The sequence below is a fragment of the Eriocheir sinensis genome, chromosome 32, assembly GCF_024679095.1.
Source record: "Eriocheir sinensis breed Jianghai 21 chromosome 32, ASM2467909v1, whole genome shotgun sequence".
Classification (NCBI taxonomy): Eukaryota; Metazoa; Arthropoda; class Malacostraca; order Decapoda; family Varunidae; genus Eriocheir; species Eriocheir sinensis.
Window position 1 is genome coordinate 4,707,757 of NC_066540.1, and position 24,993 is coordinate 4,732,749.

General features: G+C 44.8%; 1 protein-coding gene and 1 pseudogene across 7 annotated transcripts in view; both read left to right on the forward strand.

The window, feature by feature from the left end:
- Window positions 1-24,993, forward strand: part of LOC127006075 (seipin-like) — a 148,372-nt gene that overhangs the window by 20,664 nt on the left and 102,715 nt on the right. For 2 of the 7 annotated variants that reach the window (XM_050875559.1, XM_050875562.1), the window contains exon 1: window positions 11,680-11,907. The exons of 2 other annotated variants lie outside the window; for them this stretch is intronic. In XM_050875559.1, the coding sequence (XP_050731516.1) occupies window positions 11,848-11,907 (60 nt within the window). In that variant the 5' untranslated portion in view covers window positions 11,680-11,847. 3 more of the 7 variants (XM_050875558.1, XM_050875556.1, XM_050875557.1) reach the window with 3 other exon arrangements.
- On the forward strand, window positions 19,066-21,921 carry LOC127006076 (uncharacterized; annotated as a pseudogene).

A 24,993-nucleotide genomic window follows, 5' to 3' on the forward strand; every position in this document is an offset into this window, starting at 1 on the left:
AGATATGAAGAAACTATTGCAGCCAACTGTAAAAATAATCCGAAATCCTTCTTCAGTTACATAAACAACAGAAAGGCGATCAGAAGTGGAATTGGACCTTTAACAAACAGCGACGGTGCACTAGTGACTGACAGCCAACACGTTGCAAACCTATTAAACAATTACTTTTCCTCGGTGTTTAATAATAACAGTCCTCCCACCACAACCAACAACACCAGTACTAATGTAAATCCCGAGCATGCATTGTCCAACTTTGAAATAAAACCCGATGAAGTCCTCAAAGCCCTCAAATCACTTAAAACAAATAAAAGTCCTGGACCTGACAAAGTATATCCAACTCTGCTGAAAGAAACAAAGAGCGAAATACTCTCCTCCCTCACAACCGTATTCAATATGTCCTTGGGACAAGGCATCGTCCCTTCAGATTGGAAAAAGGCTAACGTGATACCGATTTTTAAGAAAGGAGACAAAAAAGTACCAGGTAATTACAGGCCCATTAGTCTAACTTCGGTTGAAGGTAAGCTACTTGAGAGCATAATTAGAGACAAAATTGTGAATTACCTTGAAAGCCGCTCATTAATTGGGGACTCACAACATGGTTTCCGAAACAAAAGATTTTGCCTATCAAACCTATTAACCTTTTATAACGACCTCTTCACTGTTTATGACGTAACCAAATCACTGGACGTAGTCTATCTTGATTTCCAGAAAGCGTTTGATAAAGTCCCGCATCATAAATTACTTTACAAATTAAAGCAAATAGGTATTGACGGTCAAGTAAACCAATGGATCGCGAATTGGTTGAGCAACAGACAACAAAGAGTGGTGATTGACGGATTTAACTCAGAGTGGGCGCCGGTCACTAGTGGCGTCCCTCAGGGCTCGGTTCTTGGCCTAGTGCTCTTCATTATTTACATCAACGACGTGGATGTTGGACTCAATAACCGCATCAGTAAATTTGCAGACGACACAAAGATTGGTAACTCGGTTCTCACTGACGAAGACAGGCAAAGCCTCCAAGAGGATTTGCACAAAATTTCAGCTTGGTCGGATAGATGGGAGATGCCCTTTAACGTAGACAAGTGCCAAGTCCTTCAAGTTGGAACGAGGAATAAGAAGTTCGATTACGAAATGCGCGGCGTTAAACTCAAAAGCGTTCAATGCGTCAAGGACTTGGGGGTCAAAATCGCGTCAAACCTCAAATTCTCACAGCAATGCATCGATGCAGCAAATAAAGCGAACAGAATGTTGGGCTTCATTAAAAGAAACTTTTTATTCAAGAATAAAGATGTAATACTCCCGCTCTACAACAGTTTAGTCAGACCCCACTTGGAATATGCGGTACAGTTTTGGTCTCCCCACCATGCAAAGGATATAGCTAAATTAGAAGGTGTTCAGCGTCGGGCAACGAAAATGATCCCTTCCTTGCGCAACAAATCCTACGAAGAAAGGCTTTCTACCCTTAACATGTTCTCTCTGGAGAAACGTCGCCTCCGAGGAAAACTGATCGAATGTTTTAAAATACTTAATGGTTTCACGAATGTAGACAGATCAACATTGTTTCTGATCGATGACACTTTGCGCACGAGGAACAATGGCGTAAAACTCAGATGTAGACAAGTAAATTCAGACTGCACCAAATTTTTCTTCACCAACGTTGTAGTGCGAGAATGGAATAAGCTTCCACCATCAGTGGTCCAGTGCAACACGATTGACTCCTTCAAAAATAAGCTCGACCGTCACTTCCTTCAACGTAATATTAACTAGAGTAGAAATGCAACGTTTTGGAGTCTTCTGATTAATGTAAAATCACTTAGGTTTAAGGACAGACCAACAAGTCTGGACCATGGGGTCTGTGTGGTCTGATTTTCTATGTAAATCTATGTAAATCTATGTAAATCCTCTGCGAGCTATTTTGCGGCTGCGGCGGCGGCACCGTCACCTCCGCCAGAGGAGGCGACACACTTTCGGAAACATTATAATTATATCCCCTATTTTCAATAGTAAAAAAAAAAAAGTCCTTGAATTGGATTTTGAAAGCGTTTCCATGACTGTTGAAGGTTTGTAGAAAAGATATATGAAGAGATAATGATGTTTCATAAAGTAGATAATAAGATACTGGCACGGTACTACAACGAATCTTTACCTTTATTATTTCTTTTATTATTATTATTTATAACTGGGCACGATAACAGAAAACCTTATTCCCGATAACCGATAACTGATAATGGAAAACCTTATCGGTGATAACCGATATTCGTTAACTGGAGACACAAATATAGGCGATAACCGATAACCGATACCCGATATAAATCCACAATTCCGATACAAGCTAGCGATGAGTCCGATAGGCGAAAACGATACTAATAAAATACGATATAAATAAAAAACATAGATGAATTAAAATTTTCATTATTTGTATTTTAGAAAACTTATAAAACCTGAAAACCACACGTTGACACGTACCTATGGACGGTAATACTAGAAACGCCTGAACCGGTGCTGTGTTATTTGGCGTCCCCACCGTCAAAAGCTGGCCCTTTTGTTTACAAACACTGGTCTCTCGTGAACTGGACATGCTCAGACCAGCAAGCGTTGACCTGTACAGTCTCACAAAGCTTTTTAACCGTAATTAAGAGTTGCTGGAAGGCTGAATCAGACATACAGTACCACTACCACCATCCTCGCTGTTTCTAGAACGACAGTGTACGAGTTGTGTTTATATGTACAGAATGTCATTCTAGAAACAAAGTGTCGCTCTAGAAACAGGTGACTTGCCGTCACCTGCCCTCACCTGTCGTCATTTGCCCTCTCCTGTTTGCCTGCCTGTGCTGCCTACCTGGGCCTACCTGGGCATCACTGGTCAGCAACAGGAAATCGGCCAGGCAGAGGGACAGCCAGTCAACCGACCAGCCAGACAGTCAGCCAACCAACCAATCTGCCAGTCAACCAGCCAGCCAGCCAACCAATTAGCCAGTCAGTCAACCACCCAGTCAACTAGTCAGCCATCCAGTCGGTCACTTAGACAGACAGTCAGTTTACCAATCAGCCAGCCAATCAACCCACCAGGCAACCAGTCAGCCAGCCAGCTAGAAAGCCAGTCTACCAGTCAGCCAGACAGCCAGTCTATTGGCTGTATACCCAATCAGCCGGTCTATCAACCAGCCAATCTTCTGGCCAGGCTACCCACCAGAGGCAGCCAGTCACTCAACCAACCAGACAGACAGGCAGTCTACCATCCACCTCAAGGCTCTTGTAGGCCTTGAGCGACTGCCCTGTAAACAGCTTGCTCTTGCTGTTCACCAGATAGCTATATATATATTGTTGTGCTGGAAGCTTCCCCCGGCGACCATAGGCCTCTAGAAGGCTCCGGGAGAAGCGAGCAGGGGGGCGGGGAGCCGTCCGCGCCCCGTGGGGCGCGGCCAGACGCCAGGCGGGAAGTGTTGCCAACTCGCATATATTTTTGCTACATGTTCTTGTATGATCTAAAATATACTGTAACATTCTAGACTGTACTGTTCTGGATATATATAGGAGAAGAGGGCGAGAGAGTCCAGCCCCAGTCACAGTAAGCTAGTGGTAAGTGAAGAGTCAGAGTGAAGTGTACTACTAAGGAAGAATATTAAACTACAGAAGCTGTGCAAAGTGTTTACATATCTCCCTCCCACGGAGTCTCCTGACGGCGACACGGAACCCAAGTAACACGTCCGGCATAACAATATCATGGTAACCGATGTTGGGCAGGTCGTTTGAGGACAAGCAGACTCGGGGTGTTTCCCTAATAAATAAGGATCTATACCTCCAAAAGCACTGATTTTTTTCGATGTATCTTTGCTTCGCAGCATTCTCAAGCGATCTCGCGTAATCACTTAACACAAATGATGCTGAAGGTCCTGCCAATTGCCCGCGAGTAGTGACCTGGGGATGAGGCACACGTGGTCCGTCTGCTCACTCTGCTGGAGAGGTGACCACCAGTGGGTTTGCAGACGACGCACAAGGTGCAGACGACGCTATTTCGTGACGTCACTGCAAAACCTCTATAAAAAGCAAATGTGTGGTCACACTCCCTTTCCAGCACGAGAGCTGGGTGATTGTGTTATACGGCAATACCTTCGCCGTGCATCGCTGCGTCACCAAAATAATTTATATCTCGCTAATTGGCAAGTTTATGTAGTGAGAGCTTACGATACACCCTGAAAATATTACATACGAGATGCAAAAACACATAAAATCGGACTTGCATGGGCCTAGGCAACAATTCACGCAAAATCTCGTGGCACTCACTCCCATACATTTTACAGTATAAAGTGCTATGGCCGGACCATCCCACTGTCCGAATCATCACCCTCCCTATCATAATCATTATCTCAGTGAATCTCTGAAAGGGGTCCTAAGGGGCAGCCGCCCTCCCGCCACTGTATATATATATATATATATATATATATATATATATATATATATATATATATATATATATATATATATATATATATATATATATATATATATATATATATATATTTATATATATATATATATATATATATATATATATGTATATATATATATATCTATATATATATATATATATATATATATATATATATATATATATATATATATATATATATATATATATATATATTGTTATGCCGGACGTGTTACTTGGGTTCCGTGTCGCCGTCAGGAGACTCCGTGGGAGGGAGATATGTAAACACTTTGCACAGCTTCTGTAGTTTAATATTCTTCCTTAGTAGTACACTTCACTCTGACTCTTCACTTACCACTAGCTTACTAAGACTATGACTGACTCTCTCTCGCCCTCTTCTCCTAATATATCCAGAACAGTACAGTCTAGAATGTTACAGTATATTTTAGATCACACAAGAACATGTAGCAAAAATATATGCGAGTTGGCAACACTTCCCGCCTGGCGCCTGGCCGCGCCCCGCGGGGAGCGGACGGCTCGCCTTGCTCCCCGCCCCCTTGCTCGTTTCTCCGGGAGCCTTCTAGAGGCCTGTGGTCGCCGGGGGAAGCTTCCAGCACAACACTATCCCCCCCTCTTAATTGTGATCGTCCCGATCACACACTTAACTATATACAAACGTAAGAGAATTAATCAAAAACATAATAATCGTCGTATCGCTGTGGACGCCTGCGTTGTCTCTGTCTTCTGCTCGGTGCCTCCTGCACGTCTGTCTCTTGGTGCGCCTCGTCGTCGTCCGCTTCTTGGGGTGTCCCTGGAACATCTGCCGAAGCCGGGAGGTTATCTTCCTCGGCTGAAAGGTCCAGAAGGCTTATGTCGTCGTCGACCTCCTCTCGGTCCTGGACGTCCCTTGCGTTTTCGTCGGCTGCTGGGTGTCTGTAGTTGTTCCAGGTGTAGTTTCCGGACCGTGGTAACTCCATAGGCGGTTGACGTGGACAACTTTCGGTTTGGTCTTTTCCGTTCTCCGTATTCGGTAAGTCACGTCGGAGAGGCGTTCTAGCACAGTGTAAGGGCCTTCCCAGGGGCTCTGTAACTTCGGAGACTGTCCTTTCTTCCTCTGCGGGTTGTAAAACCAGACTTGGTCTCCTTCCTTGAAGTCAACGTGGCTTGCCCTCATATTGTAACCGCGCTTCATGGCCTCCCCGGAGAACTTCAAGGCACCTCGGACTTGATGGTGCACCTCTTCCAGTCGTTCCTCTAGTTGACGGGCAAAACTGGAGGCGTCCCTTGGAAGGCTTTCCCCAGGAGGCCTTCCTGTCAGTAGGTCCACCGGCAATCGCAGCTCACGTCCAAACATCAGCTTTGCCGGTGAATACCCCGTAGTCTCGTGGGCGGCAGACCTGTAGGCCATGAGAAGCGCAGGCAGCTTCTGATCCCATGAAGACTGATCATTGTTGCACTGCTTGGCCAACTCCTGGCCCAACGTCCAATTAAACCTCTCCACCATTCCATCTGACTGTGGGTGCAGAGGGTGGTCCGGTCTTCTTGATACCCAGGAGCTTGCAGCACTCAGCAAGGACTGTTGACTCAAAATTCCTTCCCTGGTCGGAATGGAGCTCGTTAGGCACACCGAAACGACAGAAGAACTCCTCCACCAAAACCTTGGCGATGGTAGTGGCTTCCTGGTCAGGGATGGCGTAGGCTTCCGGCCACTTGGTGAAGTAATCCATTGTGACGCAGATGTACCTATTTCCGTTCGTCGTCAGAGGCAAGGGTCCTGCTATATCCACTGCCACCCGTTCCATGGGGGCTCCAACCTGGTATAGTTGCAATGGGGCACGGTGACGCTTCTTGGGGCCCTTCTTTGCACAGCACACCTCACACGCGTGACACCATTCTTCCACGTCCTTCCTCATGCCAACCCAGTAGAACCTTTGGCGCAGGCGACTCAGTGTCTTCTTTACCCCAAGGTGTCCGCTGGTGATGCTGTCGTGCATTTCTTTCAGGACGCCTTCCCGGGACTTCATAGGTAGCACCGTGGACCAGTAGTGGTCAAGACCATCATGAGAGACCCAGCGTCGCTGCAACACCCCGTCGTCTATCCGAAGAGTGTCCCACTGAGTCCAGTAATTCTTGGTGGTAGGGCTTTCTCTCGAGATTACTTCCCACCCAGGTCGCGTTGACGACTGACTCAGCCACTCCATAATTGGTCTCAGATCTCGGTCCTCCCGCTGCAGTTTTCCCAAGTCTTCCCATGGCACCTCCGCTGTCTGTTCCACTGTAGTGCGGCGGCACATATTCTGGACGCTTTCCCTCTGGAGGCAATGTTGACACTCAGGTAGGCAGGGGCGCCGGCTCAAGCTGTCCGCGTTACCGTGTGTTAGCCCAGATCGGTGCACAATAGTGTAGTGATGCTGCTCTAGTTTACCTATCCAGCGAGCAAGCTGGCCCTCAGGGTTTTTCAGTGACTTCAACCACCGCAATGCAGCGTGATCCGTGCGGATGGTGAAAGTTGCACCGTACAGGTAAGCATGGAAAAAGTCAAGGCTCTTGACTACTGCCAGGAGTTCTTTCCGGGTCACGCAATAGTTTTTCTCGGCTGGGGTGAGCTTCTTACTGAAGTAGGCCACAACCCGTTCCATGTCGGCACATGCCTGGGACAGCACTCCACCAATCCCTCATCACTGGCATCACAATCCAGTATAAAAGGCTTAGAGGGATCTGGGTAGGTGAGTACGGGCGAGCTGATGAGGGCCTCCTTGAGCTTCTCAAAGGCAACCTGAGTTTCCGCTGTCCACTCAAACTTGCGCCCCTTCTTCGTCAGGAGGTGCAGTGGTGCAGCAATCGTAGCGAAGCCTTTCACAAACCTGCGGTAGTATGAGCACAACCCGAGGAAGCTCCGCAGCTCCTTCACGTTGGTGGGTGTCGGCCAGTCCCTTACCGCAGCCACCTTCTCAGGATCAGTGCGTACTCCAGCCTCGCTCACGATGTGTCCCAAGTATTGGACCTCCCTTTGGAATAGGCAGCATTTCTTCGGGCTGAGCTTAAGGTGTGCAGCTCTAAACCGGGCGAAAACCTCTGATAGTCTTTCCATCTCCTGCTCGAAGGTCTGGCCAAAGACAATCACGTCGTCGAGGTAGATGAGTGCCGTCTTCCAGTGAAGTCCCTCCAGCACCCTCTCCATCAGCCGCTCGAACGTGGCCGGCGCGTTGCACAGGCCAAAGGGCATGACCTTAAACTGCCACAGGCCTTGACCGTAGGAGAAGGCTGTTTTCTCTTTGTCCTGCTCCGCCATTTTGACTTGGTGATACCCAGACTTCATATCCAGTGTTGAAAACCACTTGGAGCCCACCAAGGCGTCGAGCGTGTCGTCGATCCGTGGGAGTGGGTATGAATCCTTGATGGTGAGATCGTTGAGGGCTCGGTAGTCCACGCAGCACCTGAGGGAACCGTCCTTTTTCCTGACGAGCACTACAGCAGACGCCCACGGGCTGCTGGACCGCTCGATTAACCCCTGTTGCCGGAGATCATCCATCACCTCATCCATCTCCTTGCGACGGGCTGGTGCCATCCTTCGAGGAGCTTGCTTCACTGGGCGGTGGCTACCTGTGTCGATGTGGTGCTCTACCAGGTCCGTACACCCCAAGTCCAGGTCTCCTGTGGAAAACACATCTGCATTTCTCACGAGAAGCTCCCTGAGCTGTTCCACTTGGGGTTCCTCTAGACACTTGGAGCTCCTGTCAAACAGGTCGCGCAGGTAGTCGGGCAGCTCCTCCTGGGGCTTCGTCAGGGTTCTCCTGCAGACACAGGTTCTTGGTTTCTGGTCGATCTCTTGGCACAACCCCACCATGGTCCCTTGTTTTATTTTCTTTGGGCTGAAGGAGACATTGGCCACGACAACAGGCACTTCCGCTGCAGTAGGGTTTGCCACAGTACTGCCTACAATCACCCCGTTTTCTACCGGGCATCGACTTCCACTCTCTACCACACACAGACTAGCCGGGGGGGCACCCGTAATTTGACAGGGTAACAGCATCTCTGACCTCGGAGGAATAATGGTGGTGCGCTTGACTGTCACTGGCAGGCCCTCCTTGTGCACAGTCGTCAGTGGCACCCTCCTTCCTCCTACAGTCAGTTGCTTAGCGCGGAAGTCCAGCTCGCACCTGTGGGAGACAAGATAATCCATACCTAGGATGCAGGGGTCGTCCATGTCAGTAACGTACACAGAGAGGGACTCTTCCTTTCCTCCGAGCTCAAACTTCACGTTCACTGGGCCTCTGAGCTCTGCATAGTGTCCAGTGACTCCGCACAGTCGATGCGACGTCTTAGGAAGCCGACGATGACTCACCACGTCAGGCCGCACGAATGTGCGTTCCGAGCCTGTGTCGACGACCACAGGCCACAACACTCCGTCAACCTTGCCCTCCACTTGGCAGCTCGTCATGGTGGTTCTCCTGCACATTGATATCTTCGGGGCATGTACAGGACAGACTGGTCGTTGCCCCCGTGGACCAGTCCTTCTTAGTTTCCCGAGTGGTGGTCCCTCGTTGGGGGCACATTTTTCCGACACTCATTCTTCCAGTGCCCCTTTTCTCCACAGGTCCAGCACTTGGGTCCTTCCCTGGGCTTCTTCTTAGCGCCACCTTCATATTCCTTCTTCCTCTTATAGCATTCGTTCTCCTTGTGCCCAACCTTCTCGCAGTACCAACACGTTCCTTGGAACCTGTCTGTGTCGCTGACAGCGCCCTTTCGTGCCCTAAAGCCAGAAGTCGAGTCGTCCCTGAAGCTCGACAAGCTAGACCTAACAAAGGACTCAAACTCCATGGCACGTGCCAGAGCTTCCTGCATTGATGTTGGTTTAGCTTGGTTCACTTGTATCTTCAGCTGAGGGCTGTCCAGGGCATCGATGAATTGATCACGCAGCAAAACCGTCAGCAGGTCAGGGGTGGCACCTGGGTATGCCTTGTGTGCCATGCTCTCAAGGTCCTGAGCGAGTTCCTGAAGAGACTCGCCGCGCCTCCTGTTGCGGGTTCTGAACCTAACCCTGAAGAGCTCGTTCTGGTGTTTGGTCCCATATCGTTGCTCCAGCGCCTGTGCCAGCCTGCTGTAGCTGCCCTTTGTTGCATTATCGAGCTGAGCAAGGACCTCCAGCGCCGCCCCTTTCAGGCTAGTGGCCAGCTGTACCGCGCACTCTTGGTCATCCCATCCGTTCCGGGCTGCCAACAGCTCAAACTGAGCGCGGTAAGCCTCCCAGGAGACCCTGCCATCAAACTCCTGAGGCTTCTTTCTAACAGGCGAACCCAGCAGACTCATGGGGCTGGCGAAACTTCTTGCGGGGATAAACTCAGGCGAAGCAGGACTCAAACTACCCCGGACTTGCGTAGAAGAAGCATCTTGGGTACAACTAGCCCCTGCAGGCACTGGCTGTCTGTTTCCAGCCAAGCAGTCTTCGAGGGCCTTCACTCTGTCACTTACATCACAAACTGCCTGTTCTGTACGGTTCACCTTTCCCTGCACTTCTAATATTTCTTTGTGTGTCGTCTCCCGTATCACCTCCATCTCTTGTTGAAGATTTGTGTGTTCTTTCTCCACTTCTGTCAGGCGTTGTCCCAAGTTCGTGGTCACATCAGTCATTTCTCTTCGCACTGATTCACTTCCATCTTGTACTGCTTTTAGCTGTAGCTGTAATCCTGTGAAGCGATCTTCTAGCTGTTCTTTGAGTTCTTGGAGTGTTCCTTCTTGTTGTTGCTGTGCTCTTTCTTGTTGTTCTTTGAGTTCTTGAAGTGTTCCTTCTTGTTGTTGCTGTGCTCTTTCTTGTTGTTCTTTGAGTTCTTGGAGTGTTCTTTCTTGTTGTTCTTTGAGTTCTTGAAGCGTTCCTTCTTGTTGTTGCTGTGCTCTTTCTTGTTGTTCTTTGAGTTCTTGGAGTGTTCTTTCTTGTTGTTCTTTGAGTTCTTGGTGTGCTTTTTCTTGTTGTTCTTTGAGTTCCTGGAGTGCTCTTTCTTGTTGTTGCTGTGCTCTTTCTTGTTTCTCCCCCTGTAGTCTCAAGGCTTCCAAAAGTTCAGTCAACATGTCGTCCCTCTGGGCAGCTTGGGAACGAGTCTCCATGGCGAAAAACAAATGCCTACACTTCTGACACCAGTGTTATGCCGGACGTGTTACTTGGGTTCCGTGTCGCCGTCAGGAGACTCCGTGGGAGGGAGATATGTAAACACTTTGCACAGCTTCTGTAGTTTAATATTCTTCCTTAGTAGTACACTTCACTCTGACTCTTCACTTACCACTAGCTTACTAAGACTATGACTGACTCTCTCTCGCCCTCTTCTCCTAATATATCCAGAACAGTACAGTCTAGAATGTTACAGTATATTTTAGATCACACAAGAACATGTAGCAAAAATATATGCGAGTTGGCAACACTTCCCGCCTGGCGCCTGGCCGCGCCCAGCGGGGAGCGGAAGGCTCTCCTTTCTCCCAGCCCCCTGGCTCGTTTCTCAGTGAGCCTTCTAGAGGCCTGTGGTCGCCGGGGGAATCTGCCAGCACAACAATATATATATATATATATATATATATATATATATATATATATATATATATATATATATATATATATATATATATATATATATATATATATATCTATATCAAGGTTAATTTAATGGTACGTGGAGATAGTCAGACTATATATATACTTCATACTGCAACGATCGATGGACAAATAGCCTCTTCCATTTATAAAGTTTCTTGATAAAGATTGGATTTTTCGGCTGTAAACTTTACCGTACGCCGTACATGTTAATTGTTTCGGCCGTTTGACACTTTGGCCGTTATAGCGAGTTCGGACTTTACAGATTCACGGCTGAAACGACCCAGCCCCCAGGATCCAGTCTGAGTTAGTGCCGTGGTGGCTGGTGCTGATGAAGCCCTTGATGTGGTGAAATCTTAGTCATTGACTGCTCATCGTCTAATGTGGCCGGAGGAGGGGAGGGTAGCCAGCCAGTCGATCAGCTGATAAGTGATAACCCTCGCAGTGAGCGGTCACACCAAGCAGTGATAACACCCCACTTCTAGATATTACCATTACTGATTCCCACACATGTGTCTCAACGTGAAGCAACACTTCAGACAGAGACACAGGCATACATACCTGTCCTGTGCCTGTTCGAAAAAAATTCTGACTGGTGAAAAACCTGGCAACTGTCGGAGATGCTGGGATGGGTGGTTGGAGGAGAGGGGGAGGCGTGAGGTGAGGGACTGACTGACGGCTGAGTGCAGACGTCAGTGATGGTGTGACGCTTGGAAAGGGTGCTGGTAGCTTAGCGGTGCTCTTGAGTGTGTGTGGCGTTTGATACTTGTTTGCAAGCAGTGTGGGTGTGACAGTCTGTTGATAGTCGCCAAAAGGCCTTCACCGGTATCCCGCTACTATGGGTGTTGTTGGAGGCTACATAGACACGAAGAGGAAGGCCGTAGGTGGCTACATAAAGGTGAATATACGTGAAATAGATTCTATATTGGCTGGTGCACGTAAAATATTGTATGAGATGCACGGATGAACTTGGAGGTCCAGGAATGGGTCGTCTTTTTCAAGTTTTTTTTAAACAAGAACCTTATCCTCAACTTCCAAACTAAAGCTACTTAAGCATATTCCAATTTTTGTCTGATCAATGAAGTAATTAGTTGCTTCACCATGCCCTTGCCCAAGTGGTAAAATGCTAATCTTATATATCTTGATAACTAATGTTTCTCCAAATATTTTGTTGATGTGACATTCAGGTGATACATAGTTTTCTGTATGACTAACTCTCAAGTCTTTCTCTTTTCTCTTAATAGGTAACAATTTTTTGCCCAATTCATGTCATTTTGTGGACCTTAATTGTGTCACTCCCAGCTGCTTAGGTAAGCAACATGGGGATCGATTTTGAGATCACTTGCCTTGTATCGACTGACTATTAATCAGGTGTTCTGAGGCAACTTTTCAAATTTCATTTAATATTTCATAGATTTCCTTTGCATCCTCATAGACTTGGTCACCCACTCTCATCATATTCACAGCTTTTTTTCCTCAATTTCTTATTTATATGTCTATAGAAAAGTTTTGAGTCTTCCTTACATTATATTACCGTATATTCTTTTCATATTCTTTTCTTTTTCTCTTCTCACTTTGGTGTAATCATTTCTAGCTTGTTTATTGCTTTCTCAATTTGTCATTCTTTCTCCTTTTTAAGTTTCTCGAAGCTCTATCTTTATTTTTCTTTGCTTCCAGACATTTTGTATTAAACCACTTCTTTTTTCCCTCTTTTCCTTATTACATAGTAGGGTACCCACTTTACTACACCTTCATTATAAGTTTTAAGGAAGTAGGCATATTTTTCTTGTACTTTTCTCTGCTCTTTCATTTCTGACCAATTTATGCTACCAAAAAAAGCTCATTAATCATTATATCTAGCTTTACTGGGATTTCTTCTTTTCTCTTTATGTCTCCCTAATCCAGTTTCTTCACATTCTTCGTCAATTTCTGTTTGTAATGCTTCATGGTCACTTTTTACAGTGGGCTCTTATCAGTTGCACTTCACTTAAAGGGGTACAGGACAACTGAGGTCATCTAACTAAACTATCTGTGGTATTGCGATGAAACTTTGCAGGTAAGTAGGCATCTATGTTGCCTACATTTTGTACGAGCCAGAACACGGTATGTATAATTATATGTATACTTATACGTATACATGTGCGTATTCGTGTAGCGACACTTAAAATTACGGTAAAATTCTAGTGTTTGCTCATACTTCACCCCCAAAACAAGCTTGGGAACCTGTGGGAATGCGGGGTTTCGGGTGGGGGACACGAAATCCGTCGCAATCGCGTATTTTTTTATGGGGGGTGGGGGGACAAAAATTCCCTAGATCTAGGGAAATTCCCTACATTTAGGGATTTTTCCTCCCATTGCCACTAAAATGAGTGTTTGCAACGAATTTAGTGTTACCCATATGAATCCACATTCTCTCACTGGATCCCCAAGCTTGTTTTTGGGAGAGAGGGAGAGAAGTGAACCAACCAAACGATGCTCACCTTACCGGTGTGGCGTGGCGCCGGAGGCCATCTGCGTCCACATAAACCGCCTACACCACACTCATGCCTTCTCTCTAGCACTGGTGCCAGTAGGTTGTCACGTCATTGCAAGGTTTCTGTCCTGCTAGTTGAGTCTGTGGCACAGAACACGGTGTATCTTCATTGTTTATCACGGACACAAGCAAAACCACCGGCCGTGATCCGTCCAACGCCGCCTTAAACAGTACTGCGGGTTCTAGAGCAAGTGCAGGCTCTCAACCTCCTGCCCGAGCTGTTCGAACACGTGAATCCTGACTGACCGCATTTTGAATCTGCTTCAAACAAAACAAAAACAAAATACATGTCCTCAACCATAATATGAAGGCAGCGCCAGTAGTGGATCGAGATCTGGCCCTTCCCAACGATCTTGGGGACCCGTGGGAAGTCTGGGTATTTGGGTGGGGGAGCATATTTAAACTACTCCAACCGAACTTTATGACCTGCTAACGGGGGGGGGGTTTGCCCCCCTCGATCCCCCTGCTAACCAAGAGGGGGCTGCGCCCGCCCCCTGGACCCCCCCTCTTAAAGTACCCTAACCAAACTTTACAATCTAACAGCTAGCTGAGGGACATTGAAAGAGGTGCTTACGTCCCCTTCGTCAACATTAGCTATTACGTAACTGATGACGCCAAGATGGTCTGGCGGCTTCACCAGACCCGTCCTCCTCCGAAGAAGCTTCTGCACTAACCTGCTTCACGCGTTCGTACGTGGTACGAAACCTGCCTCACACGTTCGTTTGTGCTACCAGTAAGTGAATACATAGTCGTATATGACGGTTGCAAGATTCTTATGACGTAAATTACTTACCATTTAGATGCTTCATTATGACCTCAATACTGTAACGAGGGGCTTCGCCCCCCTCGAACCCCTCCTTGGTATGGAGAGTGAGTGCAATTGTGTGGTTTTGTTTGTAAAAAATCCCGAATGTACAAAAATTTCCTACATCTACTAATTTCCAGAGGCTGTCTTGCCTGTTTTTTTATAATATAATATAAGAACAATTCAATATCAGAGATTTTTTGCGACAGTGTATTTCACACACTGCCTTAATTTTAGAATAAAGGCTTGTCCCTATACCAAGAGGGAAGTCATCAGTGTCAGGCAAGATCTGAACACAACTACCAGAGGCTCCGCCCACCTTGTTCCTCTTCCCTCCATCTCCCGCCTCCTCCCTTCTCCCTCAATCTCTCTCTCTCTCTCTCTCTCTCTCTCTCTCTCTCTCTCTCTCTCTCTCTCTCTGGAAGATACATACATACTCGAGAATGATTTTTTTTTTTTCAATTAAGGCATGCTTGATGTGATACTGGGACTTTAATTTTGAGCATAGTGATACACATCTGGGCCGTGGACGTAATGACATGTGAGAGTAGGGTGAGGTGGTAAATGATGACTACCATGATTGATGGTAGAACGATTGCTCGCTTGTATTTGTTTCTCTCGTTTGTTTTTGTTGTTATACCTTCGCAATTCTTCCCGTTACCATACTTTCAGCTCTTCCCTGACAATAAAATTAATAGCACCACTATAATTTGGCGATAAGAGCACCATTACTTTTATCAGTAGGTACATGCTATACAATAGCCCTAAAACGTACACCATAAACCACCAAACCACTACTACCAATAGTTACGGAGGTAATTAGGCTATGTAAGTAACACGTTACCCTACTCTCAACTTTATTTAAAGGATGCCTATCAGTATTAGAAAGAGTATATAACGCCACTACAATTAATGCATGCCTTTCATTCATTATAGTTACGAAGCTACATGAGAGAGAGATATTGAGGGAGAAGGGAGGAGGCGGGAGATGGAGGGAAGAGGAACAAGGTGGGCGGAGCCTCTGGTAGTTGTGTTCGTATCTTTGCCTGACACTGATGACTTTACCCTCTTGGTATAGGGACAAGTGCCTTTATTCTCTACTTGTGGCGGTTGGCGATACCCTTAAAAATTAAGGCAGTGTGTGAAATACACTGTCGCAAAATCTCGTACCGATACGATTGTTCGTTACGATATTATTCCCAAAAAACGAGGCCGCACAGCCTCTGAAATCCTTAGTAAGTAATTGTAAGGAATTTCCCTACATCTAGGGCATTTTCAACCCCCCCATAACTCAAAAATTATGCACTTGCGACGCATTTCATGTTTACCGCCGCATTCCCCGCAATCTCAATGGCTCCCTAGCCAATTTTGGTTGCAAAGGGTGAGTATGGGCAAACACTAGAATAATACCAAAATTACACAGCACCATTAACCCTTTCCTTGCGCTCAGTGTGGACGCGACTATCCTCTCAGGTGCAGTCGGGCAGTCCAATTGGGGGTCTCTTTTAACCTCTGTATTTCAAAAACTATTCATCACAGCTAAAAACCAAAAACACCATTGGAAAGAGGAGGTCCAGATCTATAGGAGTCGGTTATGTGTGCCTCTCTTGCGAACGTACATGCACGTTCAGGGAGTGTTGAATGTTAACACTTACGTCAGTGCGTGCGTGATGATCAGCCATATTGAGGGAACTGCAGACATTTTTTCTTCAGATTCTGGCAAGGGAGCATTGCCAACTGCAATATTTACAACTATTTGGTCAAAGAATCAGTCGGTGATAGGTGAAGCCATGCAAAAATGCCGCTATATTGGGCAAGAACATCCACTAGTTACTCGTCCGTAGATTTGCCGCGCTGGGCTGATATGATTTTCCACCAAATTTAGTGAAGAATCCACTCAATTGGCAATCCTGTGTTGTGAGAATTAGTGTTGGAACACTCTCATACGCAGGAGATTTGAGTGCAGGTAGAGGTCACAGCGGGCGTTTAGCGCCACCAGCAAATACGCCTAACGCCTGCTGCAAGCGTTTAGCAATGAAAGGGTTAATACATAACCAATCACTTTCATTGTTTGGTTGTGAATAGTCTTTAGGTATGCCTAGAGCCCTATGGAAAATATTCTGAAAGTTTCCCATATAGAAAGGCATAATGGTATTTCTTTTATTATGTTCGTCGAACATCGCGTAAAGTCGTGTTTTTTGTCACTTTTTCCCCTTAATACTTCTATCTCCTTTACCCTATCAACAATATCTAATCATAGGTCCCTAGCTACTTGTACAATCAACATTCCCTGCACTTTTCATGTAAATCTGATTGATTTCAGATTTTCTGCGATTAAAAAAGAGACAAAATTTAACCTTTAACTTCGTCCATTTAAACCCGCGGCAGACTTTTAAAATTTGCGCTACGAGGAAAACATTGCTTGGGGATTATTTCTAGATAATATAAGAACATTTTTAACCCAGTTTTGCAAAATGCTATATCTGACCAAAACACACACCCCAGGTGTTGCGTACCCCCTTAACCCCTTAACGATGACTATGATGCTGCCATCATATAATTTTTTTTAATGTGGGCGACGAGCATGACGCCAGCGCCAGGAAGCGAGAAGCTCTCTGGAAATTGAACGGTGCGTGTAACATTGTATATGCCGATGCTAAGTGACTAACTGGCACCTCTTTTGCCCATTAGACGACTCTGTGCTAAAAATAGTCTACAGTTCCTCCCTATGCATCATGGCGTCTGTAGAGCGATTATGTTCCCTCAGCCGATCTGTTTCGGTGGTCTTCCTTTAGTTTCTGTTCGTTGTGTGCGTGCTTAGCGTAGTCTTGACACCTCCACTGATTTACCCGATGTTCTAGCTAGATAAATCAATATCTTCTTCACAGGAGTGTTCAAATTAGTGGGAAGCAGAGGTTGGAATTTTCTGGGAATCATAGAATGCCAGCCAAATAGTCAGTCCAAATCATAATCTGATTTCACAGTTGAGTTTTACGGATGATTTTCTACAACTTTTATCCAATGAGATTCATTCCAGAATGAAAACTACAAAAAAAATTTTTTTTGAGTTTCACTGCAACTCTCTGTAGGCAGTAAATTTCCAGGTCAAAGATTATAAACTATATTTTTCAGACGCCATCGCGATAAAATGAGCAACTTCTCTTCCATAAATTTTCCTGTATGTCGCACCAATAAAAACTTGGAATTTTTGGGAATCATGGAATTCCAGCCAAACAGTCAGTCCAAATCATAATCTGATTTCTCAGTTGAGTTATACAGATGATTTTTTACAACTTTTATTCAGTGAGATTCATTCCAGAATGAAAAACTACAAATTTTTTTTTTTCGAGTTTCACTGCAACTTTGGCTCTCTACAGGCAGTAAATTTCCAGGTCAAAGATAATAAACTATATTTTTCAGACTCCATCGTGATAAAATGAGCAACTTTTCTTCAATAAATTTTCCTGTACAGTCGTCCCTCAAATATTATATGTTTTCCAATAGTACGGTTTCAGATTTATACGAATTGTCATGTAAATTTTTTTTTAGGATTTTTAAATTTCCCGCTCGTCGCACCAAGTAGCCATGGCGTGAGTGGCAACACTGTTCTACCAAAATATCTGCTGAAACCCCAAAGCGTTCGAGAAAGGTGTTCACCTTGCAGAAAAATTCAGATTTAGAAGTTTCGTTTTGGGATGAGTTACGTTATGTAGGAGAGCATATATACTATGTGAATGAGAGCAGTGTATTTTGTATCTATCATAGTGTAAAAGAAATTCTTGCCGCAGTAACTGCCAGTGCTCCAAGAGTGCTGCAAGAGTGGAGATAAAGGCCGTCCTTTTACTAAGCCTCGTCGTTGCTATGGTAACGGCGTCTCACTCGCAGCAAAATGGTGCATGCTGATCTTCCTGGCGACGTTTAACATGCATTACTAGCTGTCCTGGCTGACAAACTCCTTACAACAGAAGATGAAAAGGAAGCTGCAGTGGTTATGGTGGCACAGAGAAGTGAAATGCAATGGAAACTCTTATATGTGTTTGTTTGGGCCACCATATTTACTGATGACGTCATCACAGCACGAAGGCGCTCCACCTCTCAAAGCTGCGAGCCAGCGGATGTGCCGAGTTGGCAACTCGTGCTGCTGCATCACGCGTTTGAGAGCACTTGGGATGTTTCGAGAGTCCCAATTCCCTCTCTCAAATGCAGCCCAGGAGTGTTTCTAGGGGGGGCACTAATTTTATACGGATTTTCAAATAGTATGGGGGTCCTGGGTCCCTAACCCCCATACTATTTGAGGGACGACTGTATGGTATGTTGCACCAGTAAAAACTTGGAATTTTGGGGGAATCATGGAATTCCAGCCAAATGGAACAAAATCATGATCTGATTTCACAGTTGAGTTATACGGATGACTTTCTACAACTTTTATTCAAAGAGATTCATTCCAGAATGAAAAAAAAAATATTTACCAAAATAATTTATTGAGTTTCACCACAACTTTGGCTCTCTGTAGGCAGTAAATTTCCTGGTCAAAGATTATAAACTACAGTCGTCCCTCAACTAGTACGGGGGTTAGGGACCCAGGACCCCTGTACTATTTGAAAATCCATATAAAATTAGTGCCCCCCTTAGAAATACTCCTCGGCACTTCTACAGGATCCTGGTCCCGCCTGGCTCAGCTGTTACCCACGGGCCCAAGTTGCCAGTTATGCATTTTCTGCTGCAGTCACAGTGCATTGTCGAGGGGGTGCGAAGCCCTCTCGTTAGTGGTCAGGTTATTTAAAGTTCGATTGGAGTAGTTTAAATATGCATCCCCTAGCTATATAATATGGAGGCGTAATGTCATATTTTGGAGGTGCGGAGTCAATCTCCATAATTACCATTTCGTCTCTTATTTCAAGTATGATTTAGAGAGCAACAGAAACTGTGGTAGAGAATAAGAGAGAGTGTGATTGTATGACAAGGCTCACTCGCTGACCCTTGCAACAATAAACTATCAATCAATCAGGGATGGCTCCGTTGCCAAGCGTGGTAACACAGCAGCAGAAATTGCATAACTGGCAACTTTTGACGGTGAGTAGCAGCTGAGCCAGGCGGGACCCGAATTTACATGGTATGCTCTCCTTAGGGTGCGTTTATACCAAGCGAGTCGCGTTGCGTCGCATCATGACGATTCATGACGCATCATGAATCGCCACCCCAGTTTTAACACTGATTTGTATGGGTTTTTGAAAGAAACCGTTTACACCGAATGCGTCGAGTCACGTCGCGTCGCGTTGAGTCACATATAGGACTGGACCTATTTTGACGTCAGTCACAGCGAGTCTGCCATGTTGTCTTGAAGTATGCTGGTGGAACACCTTATCAACTTAGTTCAAGAGCGCCCTGCTATTTATGATTCCAGTGACCCCAACCACTGGGATTGTGATGTCATTGCTGCTTTATGGAATGGAAAGAGATTGCTGCTGCATTGTCGTGTACAGGTAAGACAACAGTTTTACTCACTTTGAACCATTTATTATATAGAATAAGAACTATTCATACGGTTTATGTGTACAGGTAAGACAACAGTTTTACTCACTTTGAACCATTTATTGTATAGGATATGAACTATACATACGGTTTATGTATACAGGTAAGACAACAGTTTTATTCATTTTGAACCATTTATTAGGCTATGAACTATATATTAATTTTATTTACTATGACCTACACATTACGATGGATAGCTCAGTCTTGCCACTCAAGAGCTCCACCTGGGGAAACAAAATATTCTTTCAAGATATCATGAACTGCCGTAGCCTCTGCTGTAGCCCTATTGCTTCTTGTTGCTGTCAGGCTTGAGTTTGAGGAATGTGAATGTGTTGTATCATGCACATCATCACTTGGAAAGTAGTTGAAGTTATTTTCATGTTGAATGAAATTATGAAGTACACAAATGCTTTTCACCACTGTTTCAGATACTTCAACACTTGTCTCCATGAATGTTTGAAGTATACCAAATTTTTTAGCTAACATTCCAAAGGTACACTCTACTGTTCTTCTAGCCCGGCTGATCCGATAATTATATACTCTTTTGGGGTAGTCCAAGTCCTTTCTAGGATATGGCCTCATAATATTAGGCTTCAGAGGAAAAGCTTCATCTCCCACTAAAAACAATGGTGTTTTGGTTCCAGTATTTGGTATTTCACGTGACTGTGGAATGCCTAAACTACCACAGAGAAATGACCTACCCATGTTTGACTCAGTGAAAACTGAACTGTCGCTGCTTCATCCATATTGCCCTACATCAGTCAGTGTGAAACAACAGTTGGCATCAGCAATGGCTAGAAGAACAATAGAATGGTATCCTTTATAATTATAGAAAAGTGATCCTGCTTTAGCTGGGCATTTCGACCGACAGTGTTTGCCATCAATGCTCCCAATACAGTTAAGAATATTACACTTTTCAAAAAACGTTCTGGCTAATTCTTCCCACTAGTGTTCATCAGGTACCCGCAAATACTGAGGTTGTAATATTTCCCATATTGCTTTGCTGGTTTCCTTGACAATCTTGTGTACAGTGGCCTTGCCAACACGAAACTGGTAACCAAGGGAAGCAAAAGATTCTCCAGTAACCACATGCCTAAAAAAGAAAGAAAAAACAGTGTTAACGTACAGTAAATAACCACTCAGTAGTGAAAATCATTATCATTTAATATAACCCTGTCATTTACTAATGTACTTCGTACAAAATTATATATATATATATATATATATATATATATATATATATATATATATATATATATATATATATATATATATATATATTATATATTATTTTTTTCGTTCAACTCTTTTACAGAAGCCGAATGTAAGGATAAATTGCGCCACCTAAGAAGTAACTTTATGAGGGAAAGAAGAAAGAGTAGTGAAAAACCATCTGGATCAGGTAATACCCAAACAAGGAAGTGGGTGTACTTCAATGCCATGCAATTTCTGATCCCTCATGTGATGCCACGACCAACATCCTCCAACGTCCCTACACCTCCTGATGAAGACACCTGTTATGAAGCGGAAGATGCAGCTCAAAATTCTTCACCTTCTGCTGTCATCAAAGCACCAGACAATGCATCTCCTCAAAAGGCAGCAAGTAACATCGAAACTTGTGAGGATCACAGCAATGCCAAGCCTATTCTTCCCAAATCAAAGAATCCTTGTGTCATAATAAAGAAACGTAGCAAGGCCAGTGCTGATGAGATGGACAAGCATTTCCTAGATGAATTAAAACAACTGAGAGAACAAGCTGCGTCACAAAATGATAATGATGGAGATCGCCAGTTTTTGTTAAGCCTGCTGTCTATGATGAAACAACTGTTGCCAATTGACAACATGGACATAAGAATTGAAATATATGAAGCCTTTCGTAGGAAGATGTTCAAGCCCACACCCTCTGTCCAGTACGTATAGCTACTGGACTGAACAGAGTCAGTCACATACACCAACACCATCACCAAGTACATCCCATGCAAGTGACAATTACGTACAGTATAATGAACAGTATTCTAACCTCTGAGAAGTACCTAATTTAGAAGATAATGTTTCACTCACCACCAGCTAGCATTACTGCCCTCAGGTCACTAAATTACTGTTGCCCTACGTGTAATGATTTTTGTAATGTTCAATAAAAAAACATCTTACCTTAAAAAAATGGCCATTCTTTCTTCAGCTCCAATTGCATGCCTGTAGTTAGTGTTGATTTTCCTAATGGAAGGTCCAGTCAACTCCACCAGCTTCTTGAAATTTTCATTTGTCATTCTTAAAAAGTTGTAGAATTTTTCTGGATAGTGTACCAGGTCTGGGAATAAATGACTGAAGCTTCCAAAATCTGGCCTCTTGGTGTTCAGATGATGCATCCAGATTCGAGCTCTATTTTTCCGTCTGCGACGACAAAGCCAGAGCAAAGCAGTTACTTCAGCAAGAGAATATGCATCCATTCTCCATGAAGTCAAATGGGTGACTGAGTACTGACTTGACTCAGGTTGACGCAGTCGGTGTCCGGTAAACGGAGATGCGTCAAAATGAATCACATCAAATGACTTGACGTATGCGACTCGCTTGGTGTAAACGCAGCCTTACTGCAACATAACTCATACCAAAACGTAACTTCTCCTAAATCTGAATTCTTCTGCAAAGTGAATACCTTTCTTGAAGACTTTGGGGTGCTTAAGCAAAGCAGGTGTTTTGGCTTGTCTCTTGGGTCCCATGTTCATGTTATGTGGTAATGGAGAAGTGTAGCTGAAGTTGTCCACACACATGGACTTACGGAAAGTGCATAGGTTTCAATCTGGCAGAACAGTGTTCCTGATATTGTGCACACACATGGACTGAGGAGATGTGCATGGGTGGCAGTCTGGTAGAGCAGTGTTGCCACTCATGCCATTGCTAATTGGTGCAACGAGCAGAAAATTCAAAAATCCTAAAAAAGTCTTGTATGACAATCCGTATAAAACAGAAACTGTACTATTTGAGGGACGACTGTATATTTGTCAGACTCCATTGTGATAAAATGAGCAACTTTTCTTCAATTATTTTTTCTGTACATCGCACCATTAAAAATTTGGAATTTTTCGGGTATCATGGAACTCCAGGCAAATGCAACAACCTAGAAAGAAACGGATTTCACAGCAGGGTGCACCAGAAAATTTTCTATAAAACATCTTTTATGACTTTTTTCTCAGTTTTGAAGTGTATTTTTTGATGACTTCTGCATTATGGGGGATCACCTGAGGAAAACTTTTATGGTTCAGAGGGGTTAACAAATCTATTCCTTTAGTAAAAATTAAATCCAATCTTGCTGGTTCATCTTCTCTAAATCTTGTCTCTTTCCTTACTCGCTGCATCATGAGGTTATCTGTGGTCAATTTTAATACTTTAGCAGGTTTAGCTCCTCATGTATTTTCTTCACCTCTAACTTCAAACTTCCCATTTGACATTTTTAGTTAAAGTCTCCTGTTAGAATGACATTTTTGCTGTTTCTAATAATATTCCCTAATGCTTTACTTGTACCTTCTAACAGCTTGTTATAAATTTCACTTGTCTGGCATGCTGTGTGTGGGGGCACATATGACACCATTAATGTCAGCTTTTCACCGCATTTCAACTGTAGTAGAACATTTAAAACTGTATTTTCTGGTCCTGTTCTCACTTTTATCACCTTTAAATCTGTTTTGACCAGTATCAATATGTGTGTGTGTGTGTGTGTTTTACCACGGCCTGATCACGAGCTGGACTCGCTTTCGCCAGTAGGTACCCTCCCGACATGAGCAAGTGCTCATTATCGTCGATCTCTGGGTACTGCCAGGTCTTGACACACCTCACACCCCATCCCCCTTGCTCAAGGGGGGACAGTAACCACTCCTAGCCAACAGAAAGAATCCGGCCTGAGCGGGGCTCGAACCGCCGCTTGTTTGGCCATGAAGCCTTGCAGCACAGTGCTCTACTGACTGAGCTACTGGAGCGGTGTGTGTGTGTGTGTGTGTGTGTGTGTGTGTGTGTGTATTTACCTACAATACCCTCTTGAGTTTCGCGCTATCCGAGTTTCGCGATCCTTGAGTTTAGCACTTAGTCCTAAATTCTTACCATCACGACTTTCGCGCATTACCGCCACGAGTTTCGCGTTGCTTTGACATGCACGGGTCACGTCTACCTACCGTCAGCGTCGTGCGTGCTGCCTTAAAAGGCGGTGTCCAACCATTGGGGCCATGGACAACCGCGGTTGCCTGTATGCCCAACCGGGAGCGAGTTGTTGGTTGTCCTTTTGAATGGAAAACGGTTGTGAGTACAAGCGTGGGTAAGTGGGTACCGAACGGCTGCATGTAAACAAATATTTCTTAAGGTCAAAGAGGGGATCGATTGAGTTATAATGTGTGTTTCTGCACGTTCACGGCACAGAAGAAGGGTCAAACTACCACCAGGGTCATAAAACTACTCCTGGAAATGCCCAAAACTCCTACGAAAGCCTTGTCAAATATGTGTACTTGGGTGACGGAAAGTTTAGTAATACGGCCCTAGATCTCCCGGTGTTGTTTTCCTTTTCTTCTTCTTCTTCTTCTTCTTTTGACCTGTAATGCATGGCAGCGACAGTGAAAAGTAATAGTGAGAAAAGCAAAAGGGCATAGAAAAGCAAAATCAGGGACACAGAAAAACACCTAAGTTCAGGGTGAAGTGTATAAGTGCGCACTGTTAAGTAACTAAGGGCCGCTTTCACAGTCACTTTGTTTGTTTTGATCGTTACCAATGGCGGCGATCGACGCTTAGTATTTCACGTGCAACTGGCTGATGGGATAGTGGCGGCTGCAGAGGAAGCAAGAGATGTTGAGAATAAGTGGTAAGTGCGGGGCTAGGCTAACCCCGCAGCCTCCACTACCCGATCAGCCAGTTTCACATGGAAATACTATAGTGGCGACCGCCACAATTGGTAGCGATCAAAACAAACAAAATGACTGTGAAAGCGGCCTTAAATGCATGTTGTGAAGTATAAAAGTGTGGAGAAGGAGGATCTAAGAAGCGATACAAAGCGTTACAGGACAAAAGAAGAAGAAGGTCCACTACACTGGCCGGTGTTGCGAGAAATATCTTCCCGATGAAATTAGTCATTCTGC